Below are 26,984 nucleotides of genomic sequence, written 5' to 3'. Positions count from 1 at the left end.
ACGATGGGGAAAAAAAACAGTTAAGTACTTGTACCACCTGGTGGCAATTAATAGAAATGTTCAATGGAAATTAGAAACTTAATACTGAAAGACTAACAGTATAGCTTCTAGAACCTCAAATGAATATATTTGTACATTTCCAAAGAGTAACTTCTGATGGTGGTTTTAGCCATGGTTGGGTATTAAAATCACATGGTAGAGGTTTAAAAAAAATAGTAAGACTTTAAGCTTCACAACAGACTGAAGCTTCAACTCTCCCGGATGGGATGCAGGCATCTGTATGAGTAACAATGATAAACGCAAAAAAAAAAAAACAAAGCCACGACTCTGAGGCCTCGTCAGGGAAGGAGTCAAATGCAACTGCCAATTCCGGAAGACGGCCAAGCAAACGGGAGAGTCACACTTCACTGTGTTAATGCTCCATTTGGGAAAGAAGACATTTGGGAAGGGCTCTAAAGGCGAAATGAGCAAACAAAAAAATCATCATTTGATTAATGGTTGAAATGAATCGTTTGACCTTCTTTTCAATAGCTCTTAGTCCTTAAGTACTTTTTTATGAAGGGAGGTGATTCTCAAAACTAACTGAAGCAAGCATGAACACCGGTTTCCTTGGGTTAATGTTTATTTAAAGTTACATTTCAGAGTAAACCATCTTCAGGAGGGCATGCAGCTTATACTGGTTACTGCGATACATCCAGAAATTCTGTAAAATCTGATATAACATAAATTACTAAAGCACTATAGATAGGCATCTGTATTACATACAATCTTCAAATATTTTCAAAAATTAAAAATATGTATTAGTTGATATTTAAAATGTGAAAGCCCCCTGACAAAACACCTGAATGGTTAAGGACGTGACGAAACAACATGCCTTGTCTCAATGATCTGTGGCCAGTGTCTTCATTAAAATACAATTTAAGATTCTAAACGACGCGATCCAGCCATAGTCCAGGAGCCTCATGATGATAGTCGTACTAGGCTGCAAATCATCCCTCACGCAGGAAAGGGCCGATTTCAAGATGGCACCTGCTGTGTCATCATTTCCCCCTGCTCTGGCCTGTGCCAGAATCCTTCAGAAAACCTACCCTAATCGTGTCGTTTGCTTTCCCGTTGCAGTTTGCTATCTTTCCAGTAGATGGCAGTCACACACCATCTTTCTTTCTACTGGGTCAGAAATTAAGATCCACTGCAGACCCTGCTTAAGTTCAAGTTAATGGGGTGCAGAAATTGGAGATGAGAATAAAGAGCGAATCTGCAGAGATCACAAGGCCAAAATAGTATTGGTTAGGGTAAATAAGAGACAACGAACAAATGAAAGACATCTGAAAGTTAGCAAAGGAATTCTCCTAAACATTAAAAAGGATGTGGAGAAGGAAATGAAATCTTTATCTCTTGGTCTCCCTACCCTAGGGAAGGTAAAACTAGGCATAACCTTTGATTAAAAAAGGACATTTTAACAGAACAGATGGGCTATCCTTATTTAAAAAGCAACTGAAGAATGTCTCAAATGCTCCGTGCTTCTGAATAAAGATTTACTAACAATGACCATTAACAATAGTTTTAACATTGTTACCACAATTAGCAAAGTAGGACAATTTTCTCATCTGTCTCAAAAATTTCTGGCTGTCCCTGTGGATTATCTTCCTGCCTCCCCACCCTGTGGCAGAGGCCAGTAAGTGGATAACAATTCAGCAAAGTATGAAGACTTTAAACAGCAAAGAATAAAGCTCTTTTTATAAATGTGTAAGAAAAGTACTTTGGATAACTTAAAACGGATACTTCTGTCCCCAATAGAGAGTAAGTATATCAATATGTACCTTTTGGACACATTATTAACATTTCTTCATTGTTTTATTCCTTATTTAAATATTTACAACTCCAATGGTTGAATCCCTTCTGGTAGAAATAATTACAGTAGCAAAGTAAATAGAGATGTCCTTTTGCCCTCTGTTCTTACTGGCCTGAAATGAAACAACTAAATAAACTCATTCAGTAACCAGGAGCAGGGCAGTTTTCAAAAAGGACACTTACACGTAATAAAGGCGAAAGAACAGAAATGCAGCAAGTTCTATGGATGCTAAATTCAAGGCCAGTGAGTACAAACTTCCTAAAGACATTACTCTCTCCAGAGTCAAGAAGAAATTAAGGGAGACAGGACTGACTCAAAAGAATGAAGACTACAGGAAAATACTTGTATCAAGACAAATGACAAAAAGCCCAGGCATTTAGCCTGGGAGAGGAAACCTGTCACAGGGCTTCAGATCTGCTGGCCCAGGAGGCTTAACAAGGAAGCCATCAGGGACACCCTGCTGGGCCTAATTGTTTTTACAACATATGGTGCTTTATGTCACCCCCAGCTGTGAATTCCCTGGCTTTTGTCAGCTTGTGTCACAACCTTAGGCAGAAAATAGTAGCTGAACCAGGCTTCTACTAATTTACTATATTTCTTCTTATTCCTTTATAACCTCCTGCATGATTGAGAAGGAACTGGACCACAGACAAATGCCACATCTCCACTTTAAGCTGTAACTAGAACATACCATGACTCACAGAAAAATAGTCTATGAGAAAGCCCAAAGCTGAGAACAAAACAGAAGCTCAATAAATACTTAGTATCAGGTTTGCTTTCAAAATGTTACTTCATTATACATTCAATCACAGTTGCTGGGTATGGGCCCAAAATCATTCAGTGCACAAAGAAAACTTTAACAAAGCTTTTTAGCATTTATTAAAATTAGGATAACTGCTTCATTTCCTTTGTAGTATAAGTTTAAGTAAAAAATAAATCTTCATTTCTAGAATATTGATCTAAAATAAGCTTAATACGATGAATTATTTGTATATGGAAGACAATAAATATTTGTTCAGTGGAATTGGAACTGTGGATGCTAAAACCTAAAAGAAAAAATCTTGTACTGAAGAAACAGTACACGAACCAATACACACTTAAAAAATTCTATCAGTACTTAAAAAACAGAACAGTCATTATTAATACATTGAGATCTCATGAGAAAAAGTTTCTCTCCAATTTTTAAAATCAAACATCACACAATCCTTTGCCTACAATCTTAACTGAATAAAGAAGCAAATATTTACTAATCTCTTAATCATAATAGTAAAATGATAACTAATAACTAGAAAGATATGCTTTCCTAAAAATTAACCAAATCAACATTTTTCGTGTATTTCCAAGAAGCTACAAAAGTTAGCTTTCCACTGATGACAGTCAGCATATTTGCATCTGGACCAGTTGTGAGAACCAAATTACAAATCCCAGAAAACAGAAACATCTGCTCAGTTGTAATTACAGAGCCACTCACCGGAGCTGTCTGCTCACAGTATGCCATTCCCATGTTGCTGTTTTTTTTCACAGTAAGTAAACTAGCAATATAAGTTCATGATAAATCATAAAGATAACAATACCTTGATTATTAATTTAGTATCTTAAAGCAGTAGTAGTTAGAGAAAACTTCAGTCTTTTAAAGTATTTTTCTACAGTGCAGGCTGGTCTGCTTTGTCAGCACGAGAGAGACTTGGCATGAGAGACCCAGTTCATACAATCACATCCTTGAGTTATGCATATATTTTTAATTTACTCTAAAAATACAAAGCAAATCTTTTTAATTTACTCTAAAAATACAAAGCAAATCTAACTTCAGGGACCAACCTTAAAAATGGTTCCATGACAACTCAAATGTACAAAGACCTAAAGATACCAACGGTTCTGTATAAACTATCAAATAAGAGAACAGCTGTGGCTGAGCTCTGCCAATTTTCAGATTTTTGCAAAACCAGAAACCTCTGTTTTGTATTGTATTCTATGATTCAGAATTATAATAATGATGGCAATGCTTAATTATACTGGTGATTCTTAAATCAGGGGTATCTTCCTTCCTATTTATGCTTATAGGAAGCATAATTTGATTTGCTGAAAAATGATGATTTAAAGTCCACAGGGATTGTGGAAACACAAACTTTCTTAGTAGGCTGACCAGTAAAATAATCCTTTTGCCAGACCCTAAAGCTGTGAGTTGTCATGGACTCCAGAGTCGGACCAGGACATTGGCGAGAGAAAGACAGCAGGCTCCCAGGTGCCCACTATTCGCTAACTTGCTCCTATTCCTTCTCCTGCCCAGCAAGGGGTTCGATATTACACTCTTCTGGCTCGCACAGTATTTTTTGGTTGTCCTATGTAAAAGCCAAGTGCATTTTTGTTAGTTTGTTTGGAGACCAGGTACTCCAGGTAACAAATAGCACATTTTGGAAGCAGTATTCCTGGGCTCCTGACTTACCTTTCCTGAGGGTCCTGCCTCACCCAGAACTCCCTACTCCAGAGGGTGGAGACAACTGGTCAGTTATGATTTCTTACTGCAGAACTACTTAGAGCAAGGAGAAAAGGGACAGGGCAGTAACCAAGAGTCATGCCATGGACTCAAAGCCAAAGATGTTTTGACTTCTGAATGAAGACTCCCATTTCCTACCAATTGTTATGGTGCAGCCCAGCCTTGTCCCTGCAGGAGCTGGTTGGGTGCCGATGCCCTGTTAGGTGTGAGAGGCCTGGCCAGGGATTTTGGTGGCTGAGCCTTAGTGCAGCTTGCTGTGCACTGGGTAGAGCAAGGCCATGTGTCCTGCCCCCTTGAAAGGCAGCTTCTCACTGGAATAATAGTGTACCACTTCGGGGATGCTGTCGAAGACTGCGCTCGTCTGGTTCAGCGTGTACTTGCTGTCTTTGGTCTGAGCCACTATGATGTGGACGCATCCTTGACTAGTCCTGAAACAAAACAAAAACCAAGGAGGAGACGTGAATGGGTGAGCAGCGGGCTCCCTCCCCACTGACAACCCCAGCCAGATTCCCATTCAACATTCCTGGAACTGTTATATACAGTCATGTATTCAGGAGCTTGAGGCTCTCCGCTAAACGCGTGCCATCCTTGACTTGTTTATCCCTAATATAATACAAGTCATCAGGTACTGGTCCAAAAAGAAAAAAAAAACCAAAACAGTCTCTCTTGGACCCCAAATTGGCCAACCAGTGCTTAAGCCCAAGTATGAGACCACACGGTGAAGCTGAAATTTGCCTTCTTTGTGACGGCAAAAGGGGCATGTGTAAGGGTTCCTCCTTTCCTCCCTAAAGAATACATTAATAATAATAATAATACTAAAAAACCTGTTCCCTCCTCCTCCTTCCCCCCAGCTCCCAATCTGGAAAGTCTGCTTCTGGTTGTATATGAGGACAGCTGGCACCGAAGGCTCAAAAACTGAATCCACAAGCACCAGTTTCAGGAACACAGCAGAGCTATTCCTGGTATTGTGTATCTGGTGGCCTATCCCGTTTTCGGAGCCATATTGCTCAGACTCCCCCCCCCACCCTCCAAGCTCTCTTCCCCTCCAGTCTGATTGTTTCAGCTGCAGGGGCTCAGCTTCCTCAGGAAGGAAATGCTGTTAGGGCCCTTGACAGCGATCCTCCAATACAGCACCACGGAGCGCACAGAGCAGCGACAATTTCCATGGTACCAGCTCCGCCAGGCCTACCGGGCCAAAAGGAAGGTTCTGGGCATAATCAGACAGGGGGAGCAATAGCAAGTCAGTGTTCCCTTCTTCACCAGAATAAACGGGTCCCAAAATTGCAGCTGGCATTTTGACAATCATGGGATCTGATTTCTTCAAGTTCCTAACCCTAGGGAATAAACAGAAGGAACGAACTAGCCTGTTAGAAATTAGTCTTTTTATCAGGAATTATTTCTCTGCTGCGAGGACCTACTTCATATCAGGCAACAGAAGGTAGAACGTGACCAATGTACAATGATATGAGAAATGGGACCCACAAATAAGAGATATTAGGGTATTTACCTAATTCCTACTTTGTATTTTCTAATTTCAACTTTTCTAATCAGAGCACTTCCTATTCCGTTGTCCAGGCAAATGCATCATATTTTCTGGTAATACACGCCCCTGTGAGGCACCTTCAAATTCTATCTTTTTGGACTGGTCATCCACCCACGAGAGGGAAGCCTGTCCCGTGCATCCCCTCCCGCCTCCAGAAAGGAATGTGCCCATGAACGCCCCATACTCACTTTAGTGCAATGGAGTACCTGCTGGTCCCCGACTCGCTGTTCCGGACCAGGTAACCAGCTTCTTTGCAGGGCTGGAGCCGACTCTCAGCCTCGGCACGGGTGATGGCACCGTGATACCACCTGAAAAGTGGGGTGAGGGGAGAGCCACGAGCATCAAAAATCCAACCAGGGCCTCACTCCAGAAAGCGTGACTTGACATGACTTTCTGGGAGGGGCTCAACAGCCCGAATTAGATCCTGCTTCACAAGAAGAAGAGACAAAATACAGATTCGGGCAATCCTGGAGCACAAAACCTACCAAGCATATGAGAGGGAGCTAACAGGGCTGGTGTTTTAAAAGTTTTCCCTCTGAACAGAAGAATGGAATGTAAAATCAGGTTCCTGGGGTGCAGTGCACTTGCCATTGTGCACAAAGGCACTGGGCTTTGAGGATGGGTTTTCATCAATCGGCGCCACCCGGATGAGCACTCACGAATGAAAATACTTGTGTAAAACGGGCCAGCGTGCTCCCGCACCAATCCGCTCCCAGCCAGGGCTACTGGGTCTGTGCAGGAGACTCACGGCTGCTTCTCCAGGGGCAGGGCAGGGTCCACTCTCTCCCCCTCGCCAGGGTCCGGGACCGCAGGCTTCAGGATCTTCTGCGTCCAGCTCTTCTGCCGGTGGTGCTGCCGCACTGTCTCCTCCCTGCTGGACAGTCGCTCAGAGCCTTCAAACTGAACTGGAAGGAAGACTCCGTTTAATGTCAGAGGCCACCATGGGGACCCACGCAGACTCCCTGTCTGCCTCGGCTCACCCCCCTTTTTAATGTGAGCTCAACCATGGGGGTAGCTGGGCTCCTGCTGTCTCTGATATTTGACCACGCGACTGTTAGCACCTACCTACAGCCACTTGTTCTGTGAGATAGTCAGCAATGTAAAATCATTTTAGAATAGGAGAGGAGAGCACTTTATTTCAGCACGTGCTTTTAAAAAACTCTTATAGTTTCGGTATATGTAGAGTAAAAGACTAAACAGAGTTACAGGTAATCCTTGCAAGAGTGTATCGTGCTATGGAACCAGATGAACCCTGTTTACTATGAAGCAATAAAACAATAAGAAAAATCAACTTAGAAAACAGAAAGAAACTACTGCATCATGCCTTAAAGATGCTACAACTTTCAGGGTGGATAGAAGATAAAGGGATAGAAGGACAACACCCAGCACAGGACAGGGAAACAGCAGGCGTCTAATAGAGATTTGTGGAAAACAAAACTAAAATGAAACTGCAGCTGACTCAGATGACTGCTGTTAAACGTATCACCTTCTCTATTCACGCTGTATACTGACTATACTTTTAAGTTGCAAAATGGCTTTGGAGGGAAAAGACATCCCTAACTTTAAAAATCAAAGGCAAAAGAAATGATGTGGTCAGCCAAGCAGAAAAACGACATCCCGGGAGAAGCAGGAGGGAGAACTACCTTTAATATCTACTGACAACCTATTTAGCAACTTCCTCTTACGTTATTGTAAAAGTCACACTTGAAGAACTGATTCCTTTAGGAGGATTTCTGACCAAAAAAGGCTAGCTTCATTCAGCTCTCCAGTCACCTCTGTCTGAAATCCATTTGATCCAGTACTGCCGTTTCAAAAACAGGGATTTTAATGCATTTGAGTAACCAAGTAAGGTTTAGGGAAGCTGCTCCCAGTTGGACAGCTGCAGTGGCAGGAAAATGTACAGTGATCAGACAGGTTTTTCAATAGTCACTGAGAGCATTTCCAAAATAGCTGCACACTGCAGAGAGAGGGGAGAGTGAGGGTGTCCAGAGGATAAAAACTAAACGGAGTACCAAGGGCTCAGTTTCAGTCCTGGTCTTCCAGCCCCAGCCAAATTTCCCTTTCCCCCTATCAAGGCCCTTGGAAAAAAGAGGCTTGCAGGTGAGGGACGTAAGGTGGAGGGCTCTGGCTGAAAAGCCGGCCTGGGCAGCTGCTGGCCAGCAGGGAGGCGTGGGGCACAGCACTGCGCCCAGCTGCAGAGCGCGCCTCACCTGACAGGGCCCGCACGATCTGCTCCTTCTTCCACTCCCAAGGCTGCTCGTACTCGGCGGCAGGCCTCTCGTCGCTCTCAGGCAGCCGGCCGTGGCTGTCTGGGGGCCGTGCCTTCCGCTCTGGGCCTGCTGGGGCCTCGGCCCTGGGGCCTCCTTCTGCAGGCTCGTAGGGAGTGTCGTACAGCTGGGGAGGCTTCCCCAGGAGGTCCTTGGAACTCCGTCTCTTGGCCAGCGTCTCTGATTTCGTGCCATTGTCCCCCGGCTCAGAGGGACTGTCCAGCAGCTGAAGAGCCTTCACCAGTGGATCTTTGGAACCGCGTCGTCTGATTTCTGAAAAACACACACCATCCACAACACCTTGACCGGAAAGTGCCAGGGAAGCCCGGTAACTAAGCAAATTACTTCTTCCCCTCTGCCTGGTTGCAGGTAGCAGAAAACACCAGATTGTTCCCTAAAGGGCTGATTTCTTCCCCAGCTGCACTGCAAAGGACTGGCAAAAGAAAAGGGCCTACCTTCTTTCCTTCCAGTTGCCTGAGCCACAAAGTCAGACCAAGACACATGATTAGGGACCACAGCTGAAGACAGGTGTGCCTCTTGGGCCTTTGCAGTGGGCAAAAAAATAAGTGGCCGCAGGGCAATCTGTTCCACATTCCTCGTCCTGTGTCTACTGCGTAGGGTTCGCCTTCAAAGTTTTTACATCTTGTTAGGAAGCTGAGATTAAAGTATTTTAATAAAAACTGACTGAGTGTTCACTCTATTAAATGCATCAGGCTACAAACACTGAAGGAAGATATGCCCAGGTATCAGCAGGACATATCAATACACGGAAAGCCAGACATGTTCACAAATAAGTAACAAGCTAATAATTGCAGGATAAATAAAAGTAAAAAGAAGTGTTATGGGGAAAACAACAATAATGGTAACTCCACAGCTAACACTCATCCACAGGGTACTACGTGGTAAGTGCTATTCAGAGTGCTTTGTGATTTTCACAGCCACCCTATGAGATGGGTACTATTATTTCCCTAATATTACAGAAGAGAAAACTGAAACACAAAGAGTTTAAGGAAACTGTTTAAACATTAAGTGGCAAAGCCTAGAATCAAAAGCAGGAAGTTGGGTTCTAGAAGCCATACGAGCAACTACTAAACTTGGATTGATTCCAAGTGGAAGACAAATGGAAGATGAGTTGACTCTGATAGAGAAGGTCATTTCCAGCAGAGGAAGCTGCATGAATGAAGATATGGAGGTGGAACCATCAAGGGCTTGTTCCCATAAGAGCAGTGGAGAGATAAGTTCAAAGGACAGAAGCCCAGGAGAGGACAGGCAGTAGAAGCTGGAAAAGTAGACTGGCCAGGCACCAAAGCGTAGAAGTCTTAAAAGCAAAGGTAAAAAGTTTAGATCCTGTTTTTAAACAGGTTAAGAATAATTATATTTGTGTTTCATTGGTAGATAACTCCAACCAGTGTACAGGACAGAGTAAGCCAGAAAGATATGATTTGATCTCAGGCAATGAAATGGACGCAAAACACGATGAAAATCAGCTGACAACAAGCCAGCCAGGCACAGTGGGAAGGAAGCAGCAGTGTCTGGGGACTGACCAGCTTGGGGTCCAGAGGCCTTGGAAGGTGGGTTAGAGATGCTATAATCTGGACGACCTGAGCCGGTACTACAGACCTTCAGAAGCAGCATGTCGTGGTTCTTCAGAATGCTCGTCAGGAAGCCTTCAATCCATTCACTTGGTCAGTCAGGGGGACCTTTCTAAATGCAAACATCTCATCACTGAACACCCCATTCGCTCTCAGCTGTCTATTTCCAGTGCGCAAACTGCTCAGCATGGCGTGGGACCAGTTTCAGGCCCAGGTCGCTGTCTCCTTCTCCAATTTCTTCTCTGAACACCACCCTGCCTGTCCCCTGCAATCCAATTCTTTGCTCTAACCACATGGAAATTCCCTGCACACTATACTGTCTTATGCCCCCTAGGGTCCTGGAGATCGTCCAGTCCTTTGAAGTCTGACCCAGCATCTCTTCCTCTTTCCTGCCCACCTTGTCTGATGCTCCCTCAACTGCCACCACTTGGTCCATACACTCCCGCCTTGTACTTCTCCCACTGTGTGGACTTGTTGATTTCCACTTATTCCCATGACTGTATTTCCAATGTGCTGGATGGAGTCTGTCAGGGCAGGACCATCGTGTTTTGTATTTGCAGGACACACAGTTGTGCTAAATAAAGATTGGGTGGATGGATGGATGGGAGGAGAGAGAGGGGGGACGAAGCTCCAGACCTTCTCCAGGCAGGTGACAATATGCATCTGGAGCTCAGCAGGGAGATGAAGGTCAGAGGAGCATGTCAGGGAGTTACAGACGGATTGATAGTACTGTGAAAATGAAAGCAATCGGCCAGAAAAAAGGAGGTGGATGGGAAAGGGAAGAGGATCAGAGGCAGAACCTGGGATTTTTTCAGTGTGGGGTGGGTGGAAGAGGTGCCAACAAAGATTGGGAAGGCGTGGTCAGGAAGGCAGGAAGAGGATCGGAAGACTACAGGGTCCCAGAAACAAAGGAAAACAACACTCCTGTGGGTACCTTCAAATGGGCCTGGGGACAAACTAGGGAGAAGAACCACCGACTCAATAAGACTTCCGTAACAAGGAAAGGACAAGTGAAGCACTCAAGGGATAAACAATTAAAATCAGGACGCTGAATTCACAAGGGCAAAGTTTGTTTATGTTAGGTTACTGTAATTCTGCTGGATAGGCCCTGACTACAACTAGCTCTGACCCTTAAACTGTAGTGGCTTACCAGAATCACCCAACTTCTGGGTGGCACTGCCAGAGGTTCTAATTTAACTGCTCTGGGGCACAGGGATGCTAATGAGAAGCTGAGTCTGAGGAGTTCTTCCACGTTCCCTGGGCCCCCACGGTCCCCATTTCAGTTCCTCCTGCTCCCCAGAACTAATCTTACCATTGCCAGCCCCATCCCAAGGAGAGGGGCTCTCCTCCTTGTACCTAAACCTGCCTATCAGAGTGTGAGAGCTGGAACCGTCCCTGCGCCCAGGCCAGGAAAGGTGCCTGGGGTTGTCTGAGGTCGTGCAAGTTGATGGCAAGGCCATACCTCCGTCTGAGCCCTAGACCTTCAGTTCTACATCTTTTTTTCATTGCTTATTCTAGATGGAGTTATGGAACACAAGAAACAAAAACATACTCTGCTCTTGGCTCAATTAAGATAAGGCTGGATATTTTTTTTTAAAAGAATGTTCCTACAGAACTAAGCAAAAGGAAATACACAAAGGCATTCAAAGGATGAATTTAGAATTTTAAAGTTTCTGATCAAAACTAATTTTACCCTCTGTTTACACTGCCTGGTACAGGCAGGGGAAACCTTCCCCAAGGCCCGCACCTGGATTCTGTCTCAGATGAGCTAAACAGAAGAACTGATTCCAACCTTAAGAGAGAGGGAGTCCTGTGCACAAGGGAATTTCAATGAATTTGTGTTAAAATGATGTGTGGTCATTAGAATCTTGAATTCTTTTTATACATGTTTGAGTTTTCACTTTCGAGATGAGGCCCTGTATTCCTTCTATTTTGCACAGTGTGCACTCAGAGCTCTGGGAAAACCACTGGAAAGCACAGGGCTGAGAAATGTCCCTCCCCAGGACGGTTCTGGGATTGGGGGAAATCTGCAGAGTATCATCACCTTTCAAACGATGTTTAACCAGGGAAAAAAGGGCTTGAGCACAGGCCCCTCTGCCCTTCAAGGGGAGTAACCTTCCAGCCCATTCCAACACCTGGCTGCCAGAGCAACAGAAACAATCGTGGGGCTGCAAGCCGACCCTTCCTGCAGGGAGAATAGCCCCTGACGTGCAGGGCTGGCTTCGAGAGGAAACGAGCCTGAGAAGGAGGAAATGGCCAGAGGAAGCTACGCCCTGGCTCTCCCGATAGAGGCCAGTTACCAGGGCAGACAACAGAACGCAGCCAACAGGCTGCAGATAAACACCCACCTGCAGCAGGGGCTGAATCGGAGGGCTGACCCGCACCCGTTCAAATGGGCAACAGGTCAGCGTGAAACATAACACGGGCCTGAAAAATTTCCCTTCTCCATTCCCAACTCTAGCTGTACATGATTATGCCATTTATACTTAAAATCATGGAAGACTAAGACTTTCTTTTACTAAATTAATTGCAGTCAGCAATTGATATTCTTCTCTACTTGTCAAGAATGCTCTTAGAAAATGGAATTTTTCTCTCTGGAGTGCTTAAATAATGGCCATGTTTATTGGATATGCAGGTAATGGTGTGTCATACTCAGCATCTTGGTGAAGCCTCATAATGCAGCCTGAGATGTGTTAGCCCATTTTCATAGGTGAACTAACTGAGGCCATGCAATAGTCAGTGGGGGAGCCATTTATTAATGGCTCCAGAGCCCACATGTTCACTATCATACCTTACTTTATCCCTGCCAAATTTCATACAGAATGTTAAATACAATGAATCTGTCCCCCAATCCATTTCATGTTTTCAAAACATTAAATTTAGAGGCTCAAAAGGCTCTATTTTCCTTTCAAAATCACCAATGCTGTTACTTTTTTACTCCCAAATTTTATCAATGCTCAGTCTCCTGATGTAAAATTACCTTAATATTTTCCTATCAAGTCAATCGAAATAACTGAACAAAAGCAGGCGTAATTCAGAAACCCTGCAATTAAGTTCAACAAGAAAAGTACAAAGTAGGTACATCAAAAGTCTTCTCTTTATAGTTTTTTTTCCATACGAGATCATTTTTTAATGGAAACCTGAACAACGAGGTTTTCCTTTCGATTTGGTTATTTCAACACACCACCAAAACCACTGGGAGGAAAAATGCAATTTTATAAACTCCCTGCGACTGGGACTCAGTAACTAAAACCAAAGGTTGCTGAGTGACCCGGCAGCTCACTCTCCCGCGGCATAATTTGGACAAGCGATTGAATCTTTCTAAGCCTTGGTTCCCTCCACTATAAAAATGAGACATCGACACCCGCTGCCAGGGTTGTAAGATTTAGTGAGGTAATCTGGCAAGCTAGCTCGCTGTCTTAGGTAAACTCCTGAGGACCCTGCCAACGCCAACGTTTTAATTTGGCTGCTGGAACTCATCATGCCAAGTCAGGTACAATATTCTGCTAATTACTTAGCTAAAATGTTCCTGCTAAGTCAGAACAACAACAAAGAGGGTTTACACTAATATTGCCTTATATTCATAATTATATCGCTGTATGAACGGTCCTTTGCATAAATATAAGTGAGAATTCATTCCTAAGTTTATAAACTCTAAGTTAAAAGCAAAGTTTTGTGGGGGGGGGAGATTCAGGGAGCCTGGGGGCCACAGTTATTTGGCCGCAGCTAAGGAATAAATGCCTCTTCATTTCTGTTACTTCCTCTGTTCCCTGATGCAGGTGATGATTTTTATTCTCTACTTTCTGGCACTTACCACATTTTTCACTGATATATTTTCTCTCTTATTGGTGTTAGGTCTGTTTGCCCCCTGGGTTAGGAGGTTGAGCCCTAAGGACGTGGGTCAGGTGGGTCTTGTTCCCTGTATGCCCAGAGCCCAGCACAGAGCCTGGTACATGGTAAGTAAATGCCCAGGAAATATTTGTTGGATATTAGAAAATAACACCCAAGATATTGTTAAATCAGGCCTATCATCCCTATGTCACGGGTATTAAGAAGGCAGGATAGAGGTTCGATGCTCCACAGTTAAATCATATTCATTAGCAGACTCTCCCTGTCCTGCAGAAATGCTGAAACAAACTCAAAAAAAAAAAAAAAAAAAGAAATATAAGACATTTCTGAACTTGAACTTGACAACCAGGATACAAGGAGCAAACTGAACAAAAAAAGGTAAAAAGTTAAAAAAAAAAAAAAAAAAAAAAGCAAACAATCCAGCAGCAAATCTTTCATTTCCAGTTTCCGATAAACTCACTTCCTGTTATTCTGTCCAGCTGTGTAGCGTAGGTTTTGGTAGAATAAGAGGTCCGCTCTCTACATTGATTGCGAAGGTACTTTTTGGTCTATGTTTTAAAAATGAAGAAACTTTAAAATTTGCCAATATAATATTTTTTTAAAAGAGCCATAAAGTTAAAATTTTTAAAAAGAATCTGAATTTATTCTCTGGTTCAGTATGTTAATGTTGTATTCCTAACTGAAGTTATCCACCTAAGCTGTTTAAAACAGAGCCTGGAGCTTAATAAATGCTTCGATATTAAAGGCTAGCTATTAATATTGTATTTATTTCTTGGGGGACAATTTGACTTTTCAGTACAACCTGTTTTGTGAGTCCAAGTGGGAAGACTGGCCTTATGTGGAACGTTTAGAGTACTTCTGCATACATCACTTCAAACGTGTCCTGGGACAACCTGGAAGCAGACCACCTCATCTGCAGCTGAAAGATCTGGGTTCTAAATTCAGCTCTGTCTCTTAAAAAGTCTTGTGAGCCCAGTCAAGTCAGAATCTCTTTGTTCTTGTCAGAAGGGAATAGTACTGGGGTCCCCTAGCTTACAGAGTTCTGTGGGGATCATATGGGGGAAACAAGGGTACTTTCATTTTTAAAAAGCACAGCACTTTATTATCAGTATGGCTCCACAAACACATAGCTTGGATAGTATGGAAAAACTACTTACTGTAGCTAAGGAGAAAGAGAGGAATAAAAAACAAAGGGTGAAGGTGAATCAAAATAAAGCATTTTTCCTTGGAGTATCTTCTTCCTCAATTTTATGTAAACCTTTCCTCCTATTCCTTTCAAGCCTCTGATATTTTTTAAAATTCTGAGTAAGTTCATTTTCACTTCCTTTCATTCACAGATTTCACTAGAGGTTACAGTCCAGTGACCTTCAGGGTCACAGCCTGGCCAGGGTACACCCTCCCCAAATGCACGCCTTATCTCTGGAAGCACAGAAGCAGGAAACAGAGCAATGTTTTCCTGTTGTAGCTCATTTTCATTCTGAAGCCTGTCTTGACCCTTCCAGGGTGCTACGGTCAGCCTTCTGCTCAGTTCTGAGACTATGCTTATGGGGCCTGAGCTTGACAGCTTTTCCATCTGTTTTTAAACAGAAGAGACCAAGTCTTTAATGTGTGACCAATTATTCCTTTCCCAGGAATGAAACCCACGGCTCTCAAGGCTCCCTCGAGTTGGCACTCAGAAACTTGCATTTTTCATTAAGGATTAGAGAATGTTCAGGGGAAGTAAGGTGAATAAATAATTTACTCTAAAATACAGAAATCAATCCAAATAACTATACAGTACCACTTACACTAATGTAAAGGGAATTACGAATAACAGGGACAAGTTTGCCACCAAAAATGACAGGGTGCTTAGCTCACAAGTTAGGTTTACTCTGACTTGAGAAATAACACGATCAGTCGACTCTGGTTTTGGGAGGTTTGCTTTGAATGGCTTGGCTCACGCCAATGATTAGTAATCATTCTTTTGTATTTATATTTTTTTGTTCCAATGTTGCAGAGCCTGCTGAAAAATCAATCACACCACGTTTGCATTTGTTAACAACAAAGAATCCTTTAAACGTTTCTCAGTCCTTTGGGTCAGATTTATAACTCCCAATATGGAAGTCAAAGCTATAAAAGTGGCCAAGAAATGTATATTAACAATCTTAAAATTGAAGATCCCATTCTAAGATCTGCAAACTCAAAGGTATCATTGTGCACAGATTTGGGGAAACTTTAAAGACCCTAAAACTTCTAAGACTGGATATAAGGGAAATTAAGTCAAGACTTTGACCTCAATTTTGGGTCTAATTTCTGTCTCTTCCAGTCAGCAGGATGTGGTTAAATTGTTTTATCCATTTTCCCCAAACACAAAGGGGTAGTATTTTACCACACTCCCAGTGAGTGAGATTTCAGTTCCAATTAAGCAGCTCCTGGTTACAAACCTGTTATCATTTGCTGTGCATCATAAGGTTCCATGTAACCGTCATTCTCTCCTACTCTCTCTGCATCCCTTTGACCTTTTGTCCGTTTGGCATCATAAGGGTCAGCATAGTCTTCTAAGATGATGACCTGTTAAAAAAAGCAATGAGAAGGGTGGCTAAGGATTATTACACCCCAGAAGAGCAATGGTATCAAAATGGCTACTTCAAATCTACAGACTGGGAAAGAGGTCAGACTCTTCAACCAGTTCCGATCATGTTATTATTCACCCAGGCAGACAAACATCTGGCTGGCAAGAATTCATCTAACCTCTTTTGCTTATCTCCAAAGCCCTTTTCACCTCCCTTTTGCTCTCCCAGTGATAAAGCATTTGCCGGTAAAAATGTGGCAGGGGTGGATGTTGGGGAGTGGAGTCTATGGCCTTAGAGCGTGAGAAAATGAACTGGTCTACCCCCTCCCCCATGACTTTGGTCTTTTTAATGCCAACCAGCAGAGTGATGATAATAGCCAGGGGATGTCAGTCAATCACCCAGTGACTACTCAATGTCCACCAGCACTGGCTAGGCAGTAGGAGGGAATCAAAGTAAGAGCAAGCCTGCTTCTTGTCCTCAGGAATCTGCTACAGCTCTAAACAGACAGCCTCCACCATTAGAAGCCTAAGGAAGACATCAGAATTGAATAATACTATGGGAGTTCTGGCGGCAACAACTCATAGGCAGACGGATTCTCACAGGCTACAATCAGAAACAGTTGTGATTAGCATTCGCGTCAGAAAATAACTTTCTTTCAAAAAATAGAACGGTGCCTGGAAAGGTGTTTGTGCAGCAGTCCTGTTCTGCAGCAGCTGGGGACAGGGTGGGAGTTTGGGGAGCCTGAGCCTGCTGGGCCTTCTCAGGGAGGAAGAGTTTTGTAGGGATTACGTGGAAGGAAAAAGACATTCATTTTTAAAAAGCACAGCACTTTCCCTATTATCAGTGTGGCCCACGAATAAACAGCTAGGATAGTATTGATAAACTACTTATTCCAGCTAAAGGGAAAAAGAGGAATAAAAGCCAAAGGACAAAGGAAGGTGAATCCAAATTAAGGGAGGAAGCCCCAGTCTCTGCTACAATCTCTGATTACATTCTCTAAAGAATTCGCGGGAGAAGTACTACTGGAGCTGGCAACAAAAATTCAAAAAGAAACAGTGAGAAGTGCAGAGGAGGGGACAGCCTGGATGACAGACAGCCCTCTGCCTGGGATGAGATGGCTTAAGAAACCTCAGACATCCAGAAGTGATGGCTATGAAAGTAACCAGGCAGCCACTACAGGGGACTAGGATCAGCACGCCTTCCCTCACTCCATTCTTGTTTGCCTGCCATGTGTACTGCATCTCCGAGGCATAGCGAGGAACCTCAATTCAGGATCTAGTCAAACAGTCAGGCAGACCACTGACTGATATCTGGAGAAGCTGGGTCCTTGGGAATCTTTGCAGGCTCTCCCCCTGTGCCTGGCATGGGGCAGGCATGCTGTAAGTATCTGTGGAAAGAATGAATGGAAGGATGAACACAGGTGCCCAGGGCAGACACACATGGTATGTTCTGCTGGTTCCTGACTCCATCCAGGTGGGCAGCATGTTTGAAACCTGGGCAAGAGAAAATTCAAGTTCTCATGACAGGAAGTAATCACTTGGGCTGGAGTCTGAGAGCTTGGTTTGAGCTCCTCTCTCTTCCCTTTACCCAAGAAGAGTGGATTTAAAAACACCCACCTCATATCTGTAAGAATGGACTAGGTATCTTCACATGGCCACACTCTCTGTCTCACATTGGACAGGACCCAGAAAACCTCCAGTGCATAAGAAGCAGGAAACACCTTCTTCTCTCCTGATCTGTAATTTCCTTAAGGGCATTTCCTTGTCCTATTCTGGCCTGTGGAGCCCTGCGTCCCTTATCCTACATGGCTGCTGCTCAACAAACGGTCATGGAATGAATGAAAGGGCACAGGGTCCTAGCTCCAAGAAGACATTTACTAGGTGGAACTGCAAAAATGATAGAGCTTCCAAACCAGCAGAGAAAGGGGGCAGGGTGAGGCCACCCATTCCCTGGAGCTTTGAAACCCATACTTTAACAATTTAGACGTTAACATTCCTTATGCTCAAACAGGATAAAAGTTATACCCAAGTCTAGGTTTGCAATCCCCCCTGGATTTTGAAATTAAAATAAACTACATTTATAAGGTGGTCAAATTTAACAAAGCAGTAATGTCTTATTCAATTACTCTTCTAAACTAACAAAGCTAAACGGACAATGCATTTCTGTAAAGTTTCCCAATCCCAGAATGAAGATTTTAAGATAAAAAAAAAAATCTGATGATTTTAAATGGTCACTTAGGAGTCACCAAATGTTAGAGGGGGAAACACACTGTCACCTTCTCGGGTATACAGAACCCTAGGCCGAGCAGGGTCCCTACGCTCGCTTCCCACGGCTTTGCCTCTGCGGGTAGGTGGTCCGCGGGAGGCCGCATCCTCACCGTGTCTTGCTGCTTGACGCTCCTGCCCTTGTCCAGGCCAGGGCCCAGGGAGGAAGGGGAGGAGGACGCGGAGGAGGAGCAGCTGCTGCTGTCGCTGCTCGGGTAGCTGTTCTTCCCATTCTTCTCCTGCGTGTCCACCTTGATGAGCCTGTTGATGTAGGTGCTGCAGCCCGAGCTCTTGGCCGCGCCCCGGTGGGGCTCCTCCTCGGTGGCCCGCGAGTTCTTGCGCCCCTTGCCCGCGGCGGCCTGAATCAGACCCTGCAGGCTGTCCCGGGACAGCCGGCCGTCCTTGGGGGGGCCGACGCCGGCCCTGCCGCTCCCCAGCTCGGCCGCCGAGTTCTTGCGGCCCTTGCCCGGGGTCGAGCCGGCGCTGCCCGCCTCCGAGTTCTTGCGCAGTTTGCCGCCGCCGCCGCCGCCGGGCTTGGCCCGCTCCGACACGGTCTTCAGGTTCAGGGGGAACTCCTTGAACCACTTGGCCGCCATCAGGAGCGTCGTGGCCGCGGAGCAGGCGAGCGAGGAGGCCCAGCCCAGACACGGAGTGGCGCCAGGGGCCGGGGTCCACTGCATTCCCCGAGGCTGGGGCGCTGGCGGCCGCGGCGAGGCCCCGGGACGGCTGCTCCGCGCGTCCCCCGCCGGCCGTCGCCCACGCCCGGCAGGGTGGGGCCCCTAGAGTCCGGGGCGGGGGGCTCAGGGCGCCGAGCGGGCGGGCGCGGGCTGCCGTTCCGGACACGGACGGCGACGGGCACGACGCCCCGAGGCCCCGCCCGGGCTCGTCTTCAGCGCCTGCAAGGCTGGGGGGCTCCGCAGTTCTCCGGAGGCGGCGGGCGCTGGGGGGCTTCCCCTGCTTTTTCCTCCAGAAGTGGGAGAGGCCGAGCCCACGGAAGCCCCGGGACAGCCCTGCCCACGCTCCCAGGGACCAGAAGGGACGGCGCGGAGGCGGCGGGAGTGTCCCCGGCGCAGCTACGGACGGTGGACCGAGGCGGGCGGCCCACCCCCTCGGCACGCCCCTCCCCTCCGAGGCTGGCGCCTCCCAGGCCGCCACCTCCCGCCCAGATCCGGGGGCGCCGGGGCCAGCCCCTCTGCAGAGGCGGGCCCGGGGGTGCACGCTCGCGGAAGGTAGCAGCAGCTGCACGTGCTGATCGGCTGCGCCCGCGTGCCTGGAGCCCCCTACTTTCGCATACAGAGCTTCCCATCTGCATCGAGGCGGTCTGGGCCCGGCGATGCCTTCAAACTAGCCCAGAACGTGCCACGTGCACCCAGGAGGGAAAGCCCTCCGTTTCCGAAAGAGTCGAGCGCGCCCCGTGCAAGCACTACACTCCCTCTACAAATTTTGAGTTTGTTGTGTGTGTGGTGCTTACTAGGAGGAGGCAGAGGCAGCGCCCACACCCGCGCTCAGGCAGTTACCCTCCCGAGAGCGTCGCGCGGCGTTCCCAGGACCCAGCTCCCCGCTCACTGCTGGCATCGGCCGGCGGGGATTGGCTGCGGCGGGCGGCTCCGCCCCACGCCCGGCGGGTCTCGGAGGCGGAGCGCGAACGGAGTAGGCGCGAAGGCTCGGCGTCCGCGCTGAGGTTGGACGCCACTGGCGGGGTACCGCTTGTTGGTTCCAGGCCCCAGGCCACCGGGCGAGGGGTGGAGGGGACAGGGACTCTGTGGAGCAGTTGTGGAAACTGCACCTCTGGTTTCCACTTTCGGGTGGCAGGGTGCGCAGGTACCCCCCGGGGCTGATCACGTGCTTGCTCCAGGTGAGTCTGCAGAAATTTTTGGTGGGGTGGTGGGTGGGAATGGGATAGCATCGACTAAATCTGTGCACACAGGGAATACTTTGTGCAGAACTGTGGGGCACTTTGCATTAAAAGATGCTCTGCCATCCCCCTCCCTTGCAAATAAATTTAAAAATTTTATTAGCTTTAAAAACTAAACATGCTGCAGAGGCCTGTGCAATGCATTGAATATCCGCACAAGCCATGATCCTGCCCACCCAGTGGCTTCATTTATGTGAGTGGTGGTTTGTTAAATGGAATGGCAAAAGACATGTTTACTTACTCTGGTCATTCTTGGAAATGTGTCTTGATTAAAAAAAAAAAGAAGACTGTATTGAGATATAATTTATGCACTGTAACACTCACCTATTTTAAATATACAATTCAAAGGTTTTTAGTATATTTACAGTAGCACCACCACAATCTAACTTTAGAACACTTCCATCACCTCTAAAGGAAACCGTCTGTCCATTAGCAATCACTTATTCCTCTGTTCTCCCCACCCCTGGGCAGTCATTAATCTACTTCCTGTCTCTACAGATTTCTCTATTCTGAATTTTTTATATAAATGTAGTAATACAATAGGTGGCCTTTTGTGTCTGGCTTCTCCTTAGCATTGTGCTTTTGATATTGATCCACGTTGTAGCATCAATACTTCAGTCCTTTATATTGCCAGATAGTATTCCATTATGTGGATCTACAATGTTTTTTTTATCCATTCATCCATCAATTGATGGACATTTGGGTTATTTCCATTTTTTGGCTATTATGAACCAAGGTTGCTATGAACATTGTGAACAAGTGTTTGTGTAGACATAGGTTTTAATTTTTCATCTTTAGTGGGGAGCTAAAAAGGATTGGAGTTGCTGGGTAACATGGAATTCTCTATTTAACTTCTTGAGAAACTGCCAAACTTTTCCAAAGTGGCTGTACCATTTTAAATTCCTACCTGCAATATTACTGTTCCCAGGTCTGCATATCCTCAACACCTGTTATTGTCTATCTTTTTAATTGTAGCCCCTTTAGTAAGGGTGAGGTGGGATCACTGATCATTGTGGCTTCGGTTTGCATTTCCTTCATGGCTAAAGATGTTGGCATCTTTTCATGTGCTTACTGGCCGTTTGTAGTATATATATATCTTTGGAGAAATGTCTCTCAGATCATTGGCTTTTTAATTGGCTTATTTGTCTTTTTGTTATTGAGTTGTACAAGTTCTTTATATATATTCTCTCTTTTTTGAAAGCACAAGATACTTTTCCAGACTGAGCAATACTGTGGAAGCTCATGGCTTTGGAGTCATATGGTCTGGATTCAAAAAACAGTCTTCTCCATTTATGAGCTTAGTTTATGTGATCTTGGACAAATTACCAGGTTATTGGCTCTGAACCTCTAGGACTTCATCTGCACAATGGAGCAGTAATGCCTGGCTCTTAGAATTTTCATGAGGATTAAATGAGACAATGAGTATTTGCTGTTTAGCACTGCACCTGGCTGGCTTTTAAAGCCATCTTCTAAAGCTGGGCCTTTGCTTGCAGATGTTGGTGCCCTGCCCTATTCAGGAAGCCTTTTGAGGGGATCACCAGGAAACTGGGATTTACACCCATAGTCCTGATTCTGCCCATAAATCTATTTTTATTCATCCAGACCTAAGTCTTTTAATTATCTTAACTACTTTTAGTTCTATTTAAATTTAGTTGCTGCTAAAGCTGTTGTTTCCTCCCACAGCTGGGAACAATTTAGAGGGAAGAGTTACCATTTTCTTTTAAAATTTAATGTTTTAATTTGTGTTTCTCCTAAAGTAAAGAAAAAAAAATCCTTTTAAAACGACTTGGACAGGCTTCTTATCTGTAGGAAAAGAACCAAAGCTTTGGAGTCACAGACCTGAGTTTCCTCAGTGTCTTTTATCTTAAGCAAATCTTCTGATGTCCTTGAGCCTTGCCTTTCCCATCTGTGAAATGGTAAGATAAGACTCCACAGGCTCACTGGACAGTGCTAATCAAATCTGTAAATAAACACAATGCCTACCATTTGTTGAGCCCTTCCTGCCAGGCAAGTATCTCACTTCACCCTCATGATCTGTGGCCTAGGTTTTTGATTCCCATTTGACAGATAGAATGGGTCCAAGGTCTCTGGGCCAGACTCAGATGCATCTGTCCAACTCCAAGCCACCGGCCACTCTTCTATCCACAGGCTGCTACTGTGTAGAGGTGGGTGTGGTTTTCAAGTTGCTCATGGCACCTGTACTAGTTTTGTTTACTGCCGTGGCAAATTACCAGTTGTTTAGTGGCTTAAACAACACAAACTACAGTTCTGTGGGTCAGAAGTCTGACACATGTCTCACAGGCTAAAATCAAGGTGTCTGCATGGCTGCATTCCTTCTGGAGGCCCGAGGGGAGAATCCATTTTTTGGCCGTTTCCAGCTTCTAGAGGCTGCCTGTGTTTCCTGGTCCATGGCCCTCTCCGAAGCCGACAACAGCGGAGCAGTTTTCTTAGTGCACTGCTTTACTTGGGTCTGTTGGCACATCTCTATCTGACCCTCTCTTTTGCCTTCATTTCCCATTTTTAAAGACTACTGTGGTTGTATTAGGCCTACCCATAAGGTGCTGATTAGCAACCTGAACTCCGTCTGCAACTTCAGTTCCCCCTTGCATGTCACCAAACATACACCTAAGTGTGATATTATTGTGTTTTATAATAAGGAACATATATTTGGTCCCCCCCCACAGAGCTAAGACCCTTGGAATTTCCTAAGTGATGAGAGCAGGGAGTGTCTTTTGTTATGTTAATGAGGCAACTTTCGGAAAGCGCCTGGTAAACTAAGGTTGGGGGCCGGATGCTAGGGATCCACCCCTGTGATTAGAAGGTTGGAACTTTCAATGCCCACCCCTCTTCCCAGGGAGGGAAGGGGCGGGGCTGGTGATTGATTCAATCACCAATGGCTAAAGATGTAATCAGTCATGCCTGTGTAATGAGGCCCCTGGGAAAACCCAAAAGAACAGGGTTTGGCGAGCGGGGGTGCTATCCATGTGGAGGTGCTGGGAAAGTGGTGCAGGTGAGCGCGGGAGCTTCATGTCCTCTCCCAGGGCCGTTCCCTCTGCATCTCTGCTATCTGGCTGGTCCTTTTATAATATTTCTCTGAGATCAGTGAGCCGCTCTAGCAAATTGATTGAACCCAAAGAAGGGGTTGTGTGAACCTCTAGTGTATATCCAGTGGGTCAGAAGCACAGGTGATAGCTTGGGCTTGCATGCGACTGGTGTCATAAGGTAGGGCAGTCCGGTGGGACTGAGCCCCTTAACCTGCGGAATCTGATGCTATCTCCGGGTAGAGAGTGTCAGAAATGAGTTGAATAGTGGGACGGGAGCTTTGTTTGGTGGTGTGGAACATCAGACCACCTACAAACACTTCGCAGCTCTCGCCCCCTCATTGGAATAGGAGACCAGAATTGTTAGTATGTTCTGAGGATTAGGATGAGGGTCGCTGTGGGGGCGTTTGGAGGGGGAAGTTAACCCGCCCGCCGCAGTACCTATTTGGTAGTGGTGTAATAAAGGGTGAGTTATCCAGGCATGCCTCTAAATGTGGCTGGTTGGCTTTGCAGGATATCCTATTGGGAAGAAGTTGAAGTATGTAAGTCACTTCCTTTTAAATGAACAAGCCTCCTTCCACCCCTGCAGCCCTTCTGTTCCTCCCCATGCCCAGAATTTAGGAGTCACCCTCAGCATTTCTCACCTGTTGAGGTGAACCCTAAATGTGCTTTTAACTATTAGTGATTCAGAAGGTCCAGTGGAGGGCTTCCTGGCTTGGAACCTGAGACTAGGAGGAAGAAGCGGGTGTGGAGGCTGGTGCAGGGCCCTTCTTATGCCCAAACTCCTTTTGTCAGAGTTTGGGCTTAGGAGGTATGATGCTGAGACCTGTATTTGATAGGTCCTGGAGCAGCAGCAATGGCCGACCTTCTCTGACAGACTATTCGGGAAGAATGGAGCACTGGAGGAGCAGAAATCTCCAGGTGAGTTAGCCTGGAGGATTGATTAATATTGGGACCCTCAGTCTATTATCTGGATCCCCATTAATGTACTCAGTTTTGTTCAAGTATGAAACTTGGGGTCCACCTAGATTCTGCTCTTGCTCCACTCAGCCACCATGTTTCCTTTTACATGGAATGCACCCCCCATGCCACTGCCACAGTGCAGACCCTCAGGCCCTGTTGCATTCACTGCTAACCCCATGCTTCTCTTTAAGTCATACCTTCTGCTAGTGCACCCTCCCCCACCTGCAAAGGCATCTTTCTAAAAGCCATCTCTATCGATGTCAGCTCTCTGGTTAAAACCCTTCACCTGCTTCTTACTGCCACTGGAATAGGCTGTGAATGCTGGGGGGCAATTTCATACTTTGGCCTTGCCTACCTCCTCTCTCACTGCTGACCCGCATGTAGCACACAGGCTAGCTTTTCCTCACTACACGCAGTTCTCAGACGTGCCCAGCCTTTCCCATATCTCCGTGCCTTTGCACGTGTGCCTCCCTCTGCCTGATACCCTTCAGCTTAATGTTTACTCTGAGACAGGCCAGCTTTGGTGCTGAAACTCTTCGTAACACCTCATTGAAAGCACTGGTTTCCTAGTGCTCTGTGGACTCTCTATCCTCCCACCCAACTCCCACCCTTGAAGGCAGTGATTTATCCATCCAGTGCTTACCCTGGGCTACTTCCACACATTGATAAGTACCTGCTGAGCGATTGAGTGCTGTTTAACCATTCGCTGTTCACAAGAGGAGGAATGTTTGCAGGGGGCTGTGTGCGTGTCTGTATTTTACATTGAAGAAAATGTGTCACTTACCACGTGTTCTAACTCCTCTGAATCCTCCAGCCTTATGTCTGCCTTTTTAATGCTTTTTTTCTTCTTAGGCATCAAGAAAACAGACACGAGGTGTATGTTGGTAAGTGGCTGGATATTTCTGAGGTGTTCACCCTCTGTGAACGGCTGCTGATTATCTGCGTTTGTCTTCCCCATAGGACTTGCTTACCTGGCTAGTAACTTCATTTTACCTGTTTTAGAGGACATTCAGATTTCGAGTGTGCATGAGTCACTGGCTGGTGGTCAGGCTGACCGCCTCCTTGGGGATCACCTTGGGCTTTCCAGTCTCAGCACCGCACGTCCTGCATCTGTGTGGCTGCTCCCCCCAGCCCTCCCCGCATCCCCTGTGTACCTGGGGGCTTGGTCTCTCCCCTGAGGTCCTGAGGGCTTTGGCTGCAGGGGCCACGGTGAGGCAGCTTCTTTTGTTTTTTTATTTTTATTTTGGTATAATTAATCTACAGTAACATGAGGAACATGATGTCTACTAGACTCCCCCCATCACCAAGTCCCCCTGACATACCTCACTACAGTCACTGTCCATCTGCGTAGTAGGATGCTGTAGAATCACTACTTGTCTTCTCTGTGTTGCACAGCCCTCCCCGTACCCTCCCCCCCACATTATACATGCTAATCGTAATGCCCCCTTTCTTTTCCGACCCCCCCACCCCCGCCCTTATCCCTCCCTTCCCACCCATCTTCCCTAGTCCCTTTCTCTTTGGTAACTGTTAGTCCATTCTTGGGTTCTGTGAGTCCTGCTGCTGTTTTGTTCCTTCAGTTTTTTCTTTGTTCTTATACTCCACATATGAATGAAATCAGTTGGTACTTGTTTTTCTCTGCCTGACTTATTTCACTGAGCATAATACCCTTTAGCTCCATCTGTGTTGTTGCAAATGGTAGGATTTGTTTTTTTTTATGGCTGAATAATATTCCATTGTGTATATGTACCACATCTTCTTTATCCATTCATCTACCGATGGACACTTAAGTTGCTTCCATTTCTTGGCTATTGTAAATAGTGCTGCGATAAACATAGGGGTACATCTGTCTTTTTCAAACTGGGTTGCTGCATTCTTAGGGTAAATTCCTAGAAGTGGAATTCCTGGGTCAAATGTTATTTCTGTTTTGAGCTTTTTGAGGAACCTCCATACTGCTTTCCACAATGGTTGAACTAGTTTACATTCCCAGCAGCAGTGTAGGAGGGTTCCCCTTTCTCCACAGCCTCGCCAACATTTGTTGTTGTTTGTCTTTTGGATGGTGGTGACCTTACAGGTGTGAGGTGATATCTCCTTGTGGTTTTAATTTGCATTTCTCTGATGACTAGCGATGTGGAGCATCTTTTCATGTGTCTGTTGGCCATCTGAATTTCTTCTTTGGAGAACTGTCTGTTCAGCTCCTCTGCCCATTTTTTAATTGGATTATTTGCTTTTTGTTTGTTGGGGTGCATGAGCTCTTTATATATTTTGGATGTCAACCCTTTATCGGATCTGTCATTTATGAATATATTCTCCCATATTGTAGGATGCCTTTTTGTTCTATTGGTGGTGTCCTTTGCTGTACAGAAGCTTTTCAGCTTGATATAGTCCCACTTGTTCATTTTTGCTTTTATTTCCCTTGCCCAGGGAGATATGTTCATAAAGAAATCACTCATGTTTATGTCCAAGAGATTTTTGCCTATGTTTTTTTCTAAGAGTTTTATGGTTTCATGACTTACATTCAGGTTTTTGATCTATTTCGAATTTACTTTTGTGTATGGGGTTAGACAGTGATCCAGTTTCATTCTCTTACATGTAGCTGTCCAGTTTTGCCAACACCAGCTGTTGAAGAGGCTGTCATTTCCCCATTGTATGTCC

At 45.6% G+C, this 26,984-nt stretch overlaps 2 protein-coding genes across 3 annotated transcripts in view; one reads left to right on the top strand and one right to left on the bottom strand.

Moving 5' to 3' along the window:
* Window positions 1-604: 604 nt before the first annotated feature.
* On the bottom strand, window positions 605-20,248 carry SHE (Src homology 2 domain containing E). Of its 2 annotated transcripts, none has more exons than XM_037016686.2 (6): window positions 18,425-20,248; window positions 16,021-16,147; window positions 8,100-8,429; window positions 6,638-6,794; window positions 6,078-6,197; window positions 605-4,774 (listed from the first exon to the last, which is right to left on the bottom strand). In XM_037016686.2, exons 1-6 carry the CDS (start codon window positions 19,091-19,093, stop codon window positions 4,588-4,590), a joined length of 1,590 nt encoding a protein of 529 aa, XP_036872581.2. In that variant the 5' UTR covers window positions 19,094-20,248; the 3' UTR covers window positions 605-4,587. The 2 variants fall into 2 exon arrangements, with proteins under 2 accessions (XP_036872581.2, XP_036872582.1); XM_037016687.2 differs by having other exon boundaries at window positions 18,527-20,244.
* Window positions 20,249-20,328: 80 nt separating this feature from the next.
* TDRD10 (tudor domain containing 10) overlaps window positions 20,329-26,984 on the top strand; it is a 39,455-nt gene continuing 32,799 nt past the window's right edge. The window contains 4 exon segments of the mRNA XM_037016690.2: window positions 20,329-23,911; window positions 24,209-24,290; window positions 25,185-25,216; window positions 25,335-25,541. Coding sequence (XP_036872585.2) covers window positions 23,861-23,911; window positions 24,209-24,290; window positions 25,185-25,216; window positions 25,335-25,541 — 372 coding nt within the window. The 5' untranslated portion in view covers window positions 20,329-23,860.

The sequence above is a fragment of the Manis javanica genome, chromosome 14 (genome assembly GCF_040802235.1).
Source record: "Manis javanica isolate MJ-LG chromosome 14, MJ_LKY, whole genome shotgun sequence".
NCBI lineage: Eukaryota > Metazoa > Chordata > Mammalia > Pholidota > Manidae > Manis > Manis javanica.
The sequence above is the reverse complement of the archived record's forward strand: the minus strand, read 5'-3'. Positions and strand labels throughout refer to the sequence as shown.

What these genes read in the sequence shown, in the direction of transcription:
- SHE (XM_037016686.2), bottom strand. Translation starts at nt 19,093, where the DNA reads ATGCAGTGGACCCCGGCCCCTGGCGCCACTCCGTGTCTGGGCTGGGCC. An exon ending in GATCGTGCGGGCCCTGTCAG is followed by an intron (nt 6,795 to 8,099) that starts GTGAGGCGCGCT and finishes TCTTCCTTCCAG; the next exon opens with TTCAGTTTGAAGGCTCTGAG. An exon ending in AGGTACTCCATTGCACTAAA is followed by an intron (nt 4,775 to 6,077) that starts GTGAGTATGGGG and finishes GTTTTGTTTCAG; the next exon opens with GACTAGTCAAGGATGCGTCC.